At 44.3% G+C, this 12157-nt stretch overlaps 1 protein-coding gene across 8 annotated transcripts in view; it reads left to right on the top strand.

Annotated features, from left to right (window-relative positions):
* STARD13 (StAR related lipid transfer domain containing 13) overlaps window positions 1-12157 on the top strand; it is a 493680-nt gene that overhangs the window by 435863 nt on the left and 45660 nt on the right. For all 8 annotated transcript variants that reach the window (XM_043504394.1, XM_038387627.2, XM_038387628.2 and 5 more), the window contains one exon: window positions 9784-9855. In XM_043504394.1, the coding sequence (XP_043360329.1) occupies window positions 9784-9855 (72 nt within the window). The remainder of the gene's footprint in view (window positions 1-9783; window positions 9856-12157) is intronic.

The following is a 12157-nucleotide window of genomic DNA, read 5'->3' as shown; positions in this document are numbered from 1 at the left end:
CATGTCCTCATCACTCTCGTCACCGCGCTGACGTTGCCTACTTGCCCGGTTTCGATTTGCCAGATTCTGGTGCTGCATATACTGCTGGATAATGCTTGTGGTGTTTAATGTGCTCGTAATTGCCAAAGTGATCTGAGCGGGCTCCATGCTTGCCGTGGTATGGCGTCTGCACAGAAAAAAGGCTCGGAACGATTGTCTGCTGTTGCCCTGATGGAGGGAGGGGCGACTGATGACATGGCTTACAGGGTTGGCTTACAGGGAATTAAAATCAACAAAGGGAGTGGCTTTGCGAGAAACTGAATGGCCGCCTCAAGGATAGAACTCAAAACCTCAAGGATAGAACTCAAAACTGGGTTTAGCAGGCCATTGATTTCACAGAGGGAGGGAGGGAGGGAGGGAGGGGAAAATGAATACAAAACAAATCTGATCTATTTCTTGTTTTGAGCCACTTCTATCTTTATACATCATGCTGGCAGCAAACTGTGCAGTATGACCGTTAGCCATCGTCACCTCCTGGGTGCTCGGCAGAAGACGGTGCAGTATGACTACTGGCCGTTGTCTTAGGCTAGCTGCAGATTAAAAGACAGTGCACTGCCGGTAGGACTCAATCGCCATGAGACGAAACAAGGGAAATGACCTGGCTGAGTCACTCCCATGTTTGCCCAGGCACCCGGTTAAAAGAGCACCCAGGACTACGTTGACGACGGCTACCAGTCATACTGCACTGTCTGCTGCCAAAAGGCAATAAACTGCTGCCATATAGCAATGCAGTATCACGTCCACCAGCACCCAGGAGACATAAGATGACGGTTAGCTGAGCGGGCTCCATGCTTGCCGTGGTATGGCGTCTGCACAGGTAACTCAAGAAAAAAGGCGCAAAACGATTGTCTGCCTTTGCTTTTACGGAGAGAGGGAGGGAACGGGGGCCTGACGATATGTACCCAGAACCACCCGTGACAATGTTTTAGCCCCATCAGGCACTGGGATTTCCACCCAGAATTCAAATGGGCAGTGGAGACTGCGGGAACTGTGGGATAGCTATCCACAGTGCAAAGCTCCGGAAGTCGACGGTTGCCTCGGTATTGTGGACACAGTCCGCCGACTACATGCACTTAGAGCATTTGTGTGGGGACACACACACTCGACTGTATAAAAACGCTTTCTACAAAACCGACTTCTATAAATTTGACCTAATTTCGTAGTGTAGACATATCCTGAGAATCCTTCTGTAACCCAGTTGGTGGTCACCTGGTTTCTCTTGTTCTGTGTTTGGATAATTTCCCACTCTCTCTTCTTCCCACATCTTCAAGTAAGAGGCAGAAGTACTTTCTCCCTGCTGAGCAAACCCACTGAGCATAACAGTAAACAACTAGTCCATAGATAAGTACACCCCATTATCTGCAGTTTGCTGTGTGCTTGCTGCAGGTCTAGTCAGCAAAGGTAGATTCCATATTTACATAGGCATTCAATGACACAGCCATTTCATAAATACCCACTTCACAAGATCAACCAGAATTAATAAATGTGTATAGATTCCCAAATCGCCATATCCCCCCTTGAATTACTAGAGGTTGTCTTATACCCTGAAGCATGAGTTTATATCCCTTCCAAAATGCTTGATGTTTTTTTCTACATTCCCTATTAACTCTGGACAGTTTTCTTATCCATATAAATATACAACTTTTCTTTTTTTAAATCCCACTCAGCTCTTCAGCTCAATGATGATCACAATGGTCCCTTCGGGCCTTGGAATCCATTGATCTCTGTTCTGTGGCAATGAGTTCTACAGGCTAATTGTGCACTGTATGAAAAAGTATTTCCTTTTATCAGTTTGACTTTGACACTTCTCACTTTTGCTTAATAGCCCCTTGTCCTTGTGTTATGAGGCAGAGTAAATAGAATTTTCCACTCTGCTTCTCTATATCATTCATTATTTTGCCTACTTGTATCATGGTCCTCTCTTTTTTGTCTCTTCTCTAAGGTAAACAGCCTCAATTTTTTTCAGTCTCACATAATATGAAAAAAGAAAAGGAGTACTTGTGGCACCTTAGAGACTAACAAATTTATTTGAGCATAAGCTTTCGTGAGCTACAGCTCACTTCATCGTATGCATTCGATGAAGTGAGCTGTAGCTCATGACAGCTTATGCTCAAATAAATTCGTTAGTCTCTAAGGTGCCACAAGTACTCCTTTTCTTTTTGCGAATACAGACTAACACAGCTGCTACTCTGAAACCTGGCATAATATGAAAGTTTTTTTCCATATCCATATTCATTCTTGTTGCCCATTTCTGACAAATGTGAAGGCCTACAAAACAAAGAATTGTTGACATTGTTCTTAAGCTTGAAAGGATTTTATAGTGACATTTAAATTATTTTCAGCATCAGTAATTTAAAAAACCTAATTTTATTGTACTATTACTGGCAGCACAATATTCTGCAGAAAGCATTTATGATCTATTAAAATCACGCTTTGACAGCTTTATTTGTTCTTATAGATAGAATTTAAAGAAGTATATCCCTGTCATAGAATTCTTTACCATAGTTTAAACATTCCGTAGAAAATGTAACATTCTTTATTAAGTTGTATGGGGCTTTCCTATAAGGGAATCCTGAGGATCTTTTAATTTTTCCACAGTCAACACCTTTGTGATGGGAAGGAGGGTGGGCTAAAGGATAGGGTGCTATTCCAGCATTTAGGAGACCTGGGTTCAAGTCTGTGTTATGCCACAGACATCCTGCATGAACTGGGGCAAGTCATTTGGCTCAGATGGCTCTTGAGTTAAATTGGAGTTAGGCACCTCATTACCTTTGAGAATAGGGGCTTGGGTGATTGATTTAAATGGGAGATAGGTATCTAACATGTTTAGGTGCTATTAGAATCCCTCTAAGCATCTATGTGAATCTTTAGGTATCTCAGTAACTGAAAATCTGGCCCTCTGTGCCCCATTTCTCCTGTAAAATAGGGATAATAATACTTAGCTACTTCACAGCCATGTTAGGAGGATAAATACATTAAAGATTGTGAGGGACTGAGGACTGGATTCACAAGGTACTTGCGTGCCTAAATCAGTGTTTAGGTGACTAAATCCTAGTTTTGGCTCCACTGAGATTCACAAAACTCCCACTGAACCCTCTAGGTAGCTAAACTCACTTGGTGCTTAAATTTTCAGAGTAAAAGTTCTCTCAGCGCCTAAATTTCTGCCGCTGAGCATGAGCTCTGCTGCCTCCCTCTGGGCATCTGGACACCTATCTCCCACCGGAGGTCCAGAGTGAATCACAAACCGGGGAAGATAGGCGCTCCGCTCCCTAACACAGGTGTGAGGCCCAATCAAGTATATGAGTGCAGAGGCTGCATACCTGGTCAGGTCCTATTCAAAATCTGGGCAAGAAGGGCACCCACCTTATAACTGTTAGCCCAGTGACTAGAGTACTCAATTTCTCTCTCTGCTTGAGGAGAAGACAGGATCTCAATAGGGGTCTCCCACATCTCAGAAGAGTGCTTTAGACAATTTAGTGGCCTCCATTTTAAACATATCAGTTGCTACTCCTGAATAAGCTGGAGGTGTCGCTATTGAATGAATTGCTTCTGCAGTGCCCTGGTTGTTTCTCAGCCAAAGGCATGAGAACTCAGGACCAAGAATTAAATGTGTTGAATGCATGACATTGCATCAGACTTAGCAAGCAGAAATACCTATGCACTGTAACTAATTTACTACTTTATTTCCAAGTTTGGGATGTTAGGGAAGGCCTGTTCTTTCCATGAAGCCTGCGTGTAACTGCCAAAGGGATTCTCTTACAGTTATTCACAGAAAAACGGGCTCCTGTCTAAAAACTTGATTTAAAATGTTAATAAAAGTTGCTAAATAACATGCTTTAAATCCATTAAAATTAGATTTAAACAAGGTCAAATATAATGGGCAAGGTATGTTGTTGTTTTTTTAAATGTTAAGAAAGTAAATGAGCACGAGTGATGAGTGATGGCAAAGGAATGAAAATCAATTCAGCTTACTGGAAGGATAAATTTTATCAAACACAAGCAAAAGTGTGTCGGTAACACACTAGACAAGGTGATTATGTACCAAGTTATTGCTCCTGTTCATTATTGCAGTTTGGTGGATTACTTCAGTGAGTACCGTAAGGTTAAATAAAAGTTGTAGTTGGAATTGAGGAGAAAGTGAAGAAGCGGAAGAGAGAAAGAGACAGACGTGGAGGATAGAAAAGAGGAAAGTAGATAAGAAATGTTGTTGAGAGAAGGGAATGAAGTAGCGAGACCTTGGTAAGCAATATTAATGGTCTATGATGCAGCACTGTTCAGAAGTCCCTCGCAGAAAAATGAATTCATTTGGGTTATCTTTTCATGAGAGGGTAGAGTTCTCCAGGAGAGGGATTCAGGACCTCTCCTGCTCCCTTTCACTCTCAAAGGAGAAGCAGTCTGGGGGGTTAGTTTTGTTTGTTTTAAAGAGCAGAGAAATTCAAATGTAGTGACTGCTGTCTAGGTGTCATGGAGGGTTGTGATAGGAGAAGTCTTTCACCTGTATGTCAGCTGTTCCTTGTAGTATTGGTTGAGAGTGACCCAAAGTAGTTCCCATCGGATAGCTATTTGGTGGCCCTTTTGATTGATGGCACTCAGTAAAGAAGCCTAGGATTGATGGACCTGAAGAGTGATCTATCCTCTCTTCCTAGAGTCAGACCTCCTAGAGCAGAACAGAGGCATACTGGTGGGACAGCACAAAGAAGCTTTCACTGTCGTAGCTGGAGATAAACTCCTCTGTTATTCCACAGAACAGGTGTAATTCCCGGGGCTGAACACTTAGTGACAGAATTCCCTTTTCTATCAACATACGAACTTAGCGAAACTTGTTTCCTGTCAATCTGCATGATTATTTCAAGTTCAGTTCTTTTGAAAAATAATGTTAGCTACATATTTACATTCGTCACTGTTTGTGGCTAATTTATTATATGATTCATTGTTATTAACTGTTTCACTTACTCAGTGCCTGGTCAAAGACACGCTTGTGTGGAAAGCTGCAAAGCATGTTATTAATGGATTCTCTGCAGAATATAGAGTCGAGTAAATGAGCAGGGTTCTCCCTCCCCCCATCACAGCACACATATGTGCGCGCGTTCAAAACTCCTGGGGTTCCCTTTATTCTCAATCTGGGAATAACCAAATGTAAACCAAATGTAAACCATAGCCACTCCTTGTGGCTGGCTGGCTGTTTCTAAGCGTGTCCCCTGCAAGCCCTCCTGCCTTAGTTCTTCCTTCCCAAGCAAGGGATGTGTAAACCCTTTTATATTGGGCATTTGAGCTAATGAAACTCCCCTGGCCTCGCATAACTCAGCAGAATTGCCCTCTCTCTCCCTCATAGCACCTGCCAGCCTCTTACAAGTAGCTTTTCTTACAGAGAAATGTACATTCTGGAAAGAATTCCTCTTTATTACTAAAACGGGCAAACTTCTGGCTTTGTTTCCAAGAAACACACCACCCTATTTCCAGCCTTTAATTTCTGTTGGGTATCTGATTTATTCTTACTGCTATGCAAGATCCCAGGGTTCCTTTGTCTTTTTCCTGTCTGGCTTTGATCCTCTCTGCTTTTTGAATATAGCACAGCTGCTGCAATCTGGGTCTCACACCTGCGCTAGTCAATAGATCAGAGGCTGGATGTGAGAATAGATCTGGGCCAATGCTACAAAACATTGTTTCTATAAATTTCCGTTGACATTTTTAAAGAATTCATTGTAGCTCTCTGCTCGCCCCTTCCCAGAGGAGTCTTCACTAATATTAGAGCCAATAAATTAACAGAACCAGCAAATTTTAAGCAAATATTAAAGAATATTCACAGAAAATGAATGTTAAATCTGCTGTCTCAGAGCATTTTCACAAAGGAGCTTATTCTAACCATTATATTCATCCAGTGGGGGAGCTGGGCTGTACCAGGGGCTAGATGAGGTATTGGACTACATATTCATCCAGGGGGAGGGAGGGGAATAAGGACTCCCCCTCGGCCTCTGCAGTGGAGTAAGCAGGTGCTACATGCCTGCTTACATATCCCTGGAGCAGTTAATGGGGGTGACTAGGAGGAACAGGGAATGGTGGATCTTCAGCACCACTGGCCGGTGCAAATGAGCCAGTTTGAGCAGTGTCATAATATGCTGCTGGGCTGGGTCCAGCCACCACCAAATTATCACATCTTCCCTACTCAAGGCAAGAGAAAAGCAGTGGAGAAATTGCAGAGGGTGTCTGAGTTCTAGTTTCTCCCCAGGGCTGCTCCTGGGGTGGTGCGGTTTATGCAACCCTTCTTCAGTGCTGCATCGAAATTCACTGCATCGAAATTCATTGTGTCCTAGATAATCATCCACGCAGACTATATTTTGAATACTTGCACCGAGCTGCTCACAAAGGAGCAAGAGACCAAGAAATGGTTCTGCCAATCTTTCTGGGTAATGGATGCATTCAAGAAAATTGCAATCTGCATGTAAAGAATTTGCAAAGAGAAAGAAAGGCAAAATTCACTATATTAGTTATACCTTGCAGACATTCATCCATCTCTGCTTTAGACCACATGGCTTTCACTTGGGCCACAAGAAAATTCCTGGCAGGCCACACTTGGAGTAGAAACTCAAAAACAGATTGAAATCTGAGAAGCCCATAGGGACACTAGCTGCAGATTTCTCCATTACACACAGTTTCTTCTTGTTGTTCTTCCAGTACAGATGAAACTTGACTACACAGCTGTTGTGAGTTGTGAAATATATTTTCCAAGAGGATCAATTAATTTGTGTTTCATGAAACTGTATTTAACAGACAAAGAAAGTAACAGCCCTTGTCTTTTTTCCAAATACTGAACGAAAATATTCTGTCACACTGGAACATAATAGAGAGAGTGCACTTTCAGCATGCAGATGTGCAGCAAAAAGAGCCTTGTTTTATGTTCTTTTGAATAATTGTATGAACTCAGTGTACTCGCAAATACTTTTGGGGGTTAGGGGACTGTGACATGAATTAATGTCAAAGCAAATGAAGTAAAATGACCAGGCAGAGAATCAGTTGCAGCCAGTGATGAGCTGCCAAAATCTTAACAACGGGTTCCCTCCTCACCCCATGAGGGGGTCGTGGCCCACCCCCGCCCCCCGGGACTCCTGCCCCATCCAAACTCCCCCCCCCGCGTTCCTTGATGCCCCCCCAGGACCCCTGCCCCATCCACCTCCCTCCCGTCCCCTGACTGCCCCCAGAACCGGACAGAAGAGTCTCATGGGCCACTGTACTGGGTGCCCACCCCACCCCTAAGAGCCAGAGGCACCTGCGGGGGCTGCAAGGTGGGGAGTCCTGGCAGTGCTTACCTGGGGCAGTTCCCAGGAAGCATCCGTCAGGTCCCTCTGGCTCCTAGGGGCAGGGGAACGTAGCTGGGAGAGAGCAGGGGGAGCAACCGCTCCCCCACTGATCACATCAAAAGTGGCGCCTTAGGCGCCGACTCCCTGGGTGCTCTGGGGCTGGAGCACCCACGGGGAAAATTTGGTGGGTGCAGAGCACCCTCCGGCAGCTCCCCACCCCGTGCCCAGCCCCAGCTCACCTCCGCCCCAAAATGCACCCTGTCCCCGCTCTGCTTCTCCACCCCCCCGGCTTCCCGCCAATCAGCTGTTTGGCGGGAAGCCGGGGAGGGCTGAGAAGCAGGCGGCGGCTTCCCGCTCAGGCCAAGGGTGGCGGAGGTGAGCTGGGGCTGGGAGCAGTTCCCCTGCGTACCCCCGCCCGGGTTACCTGCTGCTGCGCGGGTGGCCCTCCTCGTGCCCCCCCCCCGCCCCCGCTCACCTCCGCCTCCCTGGGCCTGAGCAGGAAGCTGCATCCTCTCTCAGCCTGCCCCAGCTTCCCGCACGAACAGCTGATTCACGGGAAGCTGGGGGGGCGGAGAAGCGGGGGGGCGGAGAAGCAGGGTGAAGCGGCGTGTTCAGGGGAGGAGGCGGAGGCGGAGCGGAGGTGAGCTGGGGCCGGGCGCAGGGTGAGGAGCTTCCGGAGAGTGCTCTGCACCCACCAAATTTTCCCCTTGGGTGCTCCAGGGCTGGAGAACCCATGGAGTCGGCACCTAAGGCGCCACTTTTGGCCAGTTAAATTTAGAAGCCCTTTTAGAACCGGTTGTCCCTCATGGAACAACTGGTTCTAAAAGGGCTTCTAAATTTAACAACTGGTTCTAGCGAACCGGTGCGAACCGGCTCCAGCTCACCACTGGTTGCAGCACTGATGATGATCCTGTACATTGCAGATCTGTTATTGACCATCCAATTATATTTGGGAAATTGTGCTTTCAACAAGCAGGCCTTTTATCTTGAATTGATATTTCTGTAACAACTACTGGTGTGAGTCAGTATTCAGAGGAGCAAAAGGGTGTCTTGATCACATACTGTACTGTATATTCAAATATACACACATTTTCCCAAGTAGGCTGTTCAATGAGCTTCGGTAGGCCAAATTCAATTGCTTTGACCAGAGTTAAACCAAGGGTGAATTTGGCCCACTGTCTGCAGATGGAAACTATGCACTTCAGTACAAAACAGATTTACACCTGGTTTTAGCATTCATGGAAGGACATTCAGAAGAGCAGCAGAGTCTGTTTTTGTTTTTGTTTTCTTTTTCCAGTCCAACCACCTCTGCTGTCTTTAATAGACATTGTGTGGGCCAGATTTTCTATCATGGCTGCTTAAGTTGTATCTACAAAATCTGCATGTGCCAAACCCAGGTGTTTGCACTCTCAGGTTATATGGCGACAGGCACAGAAATCTACTCCCTGGAGCCAACATGCATCCAGATTTTGCAAAAGCACTGGATATGCCTGCCTGTCCCTTGGGGCCCTTATCCTGTACATATTTCCACATACAGGTAGTCCCCCCTGGCTTGGTGGGAATATTTGCATCATATGGTTGCAGGCTTTTATTGATTCTTTGCCTGAAAAGAGGGTCCTATAGTTGATATTATATTTTTGTATTAAAACTTTAATTTTTCATTACTACTTAGCACTCATAGACCAGATCAGCCCCTCCCACACTAAACGCTCTGGAAGGGGGCCCATGTTGGTGGGCAGTGTTCTGCTTCCTCCCTCCTTTTTTCCCCCACAAGAGTGTAGGACCTGCCCACAAACCTGACAGATGATCCTCTGGGTATGAGGGCCATCCCTGTGAAGAGGAAGAGGCCATCCCTGTTCCTCTGCTCAGGCTCTGGTCCCTGGTGTGGCTCCCTGACAGTATGTCTATATTGGAGCTGTGCTGGCAGAGCCTGCAGTGGCTCTCAGGACTCCTGGAGAGCTCCATGGAAAAGGAAATACTCCCGAGTCTGCGTTGCCTTTCCTTGGTAAGGTATGTGGGGCCAGAGGAGGGATGCTCTGTGTTCCCTCTGGCCCGACTTCCAGCCTGCCCAATCTCTCCTCCCCAACCCCTGAGCATGCAAAGTGCCCTCTGTAGGGTCCCAGTGGAGAACTGGAAACAATGCCACAGAGCTGGCATATCAGCCCTCTGGGTGGAGACAGTTGTCTCTAGTATTGATCTAAGGGTGACAATTTGGCCCATTGTGCTTGAAATCTCCAAAGAGTTGTGGGTATGTTTCCTAGACATCTGTTTGTTTGATGCCACATAATAACAACAGTTAAATTTAATAACAGTTAAATTTAAAAGTGATATAGGCCCTCAAAAGGAACATAAAATCCTCTTGTTTCTTCCTTGTAATTAAAATAACTCCTGATGCAAAACAGCAGTGTGGATCTAGGATGAACCTATTCTCCTTTCTCTTACTCTTCAGAAATCGAAGCAAAGGAAGCGTGTGACTGGTTACGAGCTGCTGGATTTCCACAATATGCTCAGCTCTATGAGGGTATGTTGTTATTATTTCTATTACTTCTAAAGGGTATTGGGCATATCAGCAGACACAGACCTGGTCTAAAATGTTTACAGTCTACAGTGTTGCCAACTGTTGTGATTTTTATCCTGAATCTCGCAATATTTCGTGTTTTTTCTTAGAGTGCCAGCTCCTGGAGTCATGTGAATATGTGAAAATCTCAGCTTTTGTTCTTTTTAAAAAGTACGTTTCTAGCCCTCATGTTTGCAGAGAAAAGCTTGAAAATGTGGCCTGAATGAGCCCCAAAGTTCAAAAACCAGGATGTAAATAAAAAGAACACTGATTAATTTTTAAGACCAGCTGATGATTTTGGGGGCCTGACTCATGATGTTAAATGCTTGGCATTCACAATAATGAATCCAATGTCATGCTTCTGCAAATTACTTGGCTCAGATAAATCCCTTCACATGCACAGAGCTGCTTGCGGATCACAGCCTAAATTTAGACACAACTTCTAGTTAGACTTATAATAATGAGTGAATTGGGAGGAACAAGGGAGGAAAGGAGAGACAAGGAGGCTGAAGATTCAGAGCTCAGTTCTTTAACACACTGATGGGAGATGGGACACTCAGAAATCCAAGAAAGAAAAATAATTGTTATGGAAAAGAAAACACAAAATATACAAAAAGAAAAGGAGTACTTGTGGCACCTTAGAGACGAACAAATTTATTTGAGCATAAGCTTTCATGAGCTACAGCTCACTTCATCAGATGCATGCAGTGGAAAATACAGTAGGGGGATTTTATATACACAGAGAACATGAAACAATGGGTGTTACCATATACACTGAAACGAGAGTGATCAGGTAAGGTGAGCTATTACCAACAGGAGAGGAAAAAAAATCTTTTGTAGTGATAATAAAAAAAAAACAAAACCTTTTGTAGTGATAATCAAGGTTGGCCATTTCCAGTGGTTGGCAAGAATGTGTGAGGAACAGTAGGGGGGAAAATAAACATGGGGAAATAGTTTTACTTTGTGTAATGACACATCCACTCCCAGTCTTTATTCAAGCCTAATTTAACAGTGTCCAGTTTGCAAATTAATTCCAATTCAGCAGTCTCTCGTTGGAGTCTGTTTCTGAAGTTTTTTTTTTGTAATATTGCGACTTTTAGATCTGTAATCGAGTGACCAGGGAGATTGAAGTGTTCCCCGACTGGTTTTTGAATGTTATAATTCTTGATGTCTGATTTGTGTCCATTTATTCTTTTACGTAAAGACTGTCCGGTTTGGCCAATGTACATGGCAGAAGTGCATTGTTGGCACATGATGGCATCTATCACATTGGTAGATGTGCAGGTGAAAGAGCCTCTGATAGTGTGACTGATGTGATTATGTCCTATGAACATATCTATTCAGGGGACACCATCATAGGACCTAATCACATCAGCCACACTATCAGAGGCTCTTTCACCTGCACATCTACCAATGTGATAGATGCCATCATGTGCCAGCAATGTTTTTTTTCTCCTGCTGATAATAGCTCACCTTAATTGATCACTCTCGTTATAGTGTGTATGGCAACACCCATTTTTTCATGTTCTCTGTGTGTGTGTATATATATATATATTTTCCTACTGTATTTTCCGCTGCATGCATCCAATGAAGTGGATTTTAGCCCACGAAAGTTTATGCTCAAATAAATTTGTTAGTCTCTAAGGTGCCAGAAGTACTCCTCGTTCTTTTTGCTAATACAGACTAACATAGCTGCCTCTCTGAAACCTGTCACCATGCAAGGCACAGTAATCTGTGTGCTCCCAAGTCACTTTTCATTACAATCCTCAGTTTCCAGCATTTCCATCTTGTTTATAAATTTCAGACTAATATTTGAGGTGACTAGTATGGTCAGCTCACTTCTCATGTGTTGCTTGAGTTACCCTTTGTTTAAACTCTGTTATTGTGTGTGCTAACAAAATAATCAAGACATTTTTACTGCATGGTAAAGTCTGTATAGCAAATATTTCACTAACTCGCTAGGATGGAAGTGGATGGCCTACTGCCCATGTCGATGATGAAAGTGTTGTGGTAATGCTCAGATCTCATTTTTGGGGGATAGCGATCGGGAGAAACTCTAAGCATCTAATATCTTCTTATAGCCAGAGCCAAACACGTTGCTCTCTTTGGTTCACAGGACCGTCAACTCCCCTTTTAATATAAAAAATAAAATAATGTGAAGTGACCAAACTATCTCTGGATGTCATACAGGGGAATAATGAAGGCCAAGTTAAATAAGCGATACGCCATTTCTGCTGATAAAACACATGCAGTGCATGTTTGAAAT

Source organism: Dermochelys coriacea, chromosome 1 (genome assembly GCF_009764565.3).
Source record: "Dermochelys coriacea isolate rDerCor1 chromosome 1, rDerCor1.pri.v4, whole genome shotgun sequence".
In the NCBI taxonomy this organism is placed as follows: domain Eukaryota; kingdom Metazoa; phylum Chordata; order Testudines; family Dermochelyidae; genus Dermochelys; species Dermochelys coriacea.
This window is presented reverse-complemented; position numbering and strand designations above follow the sequence as displayed.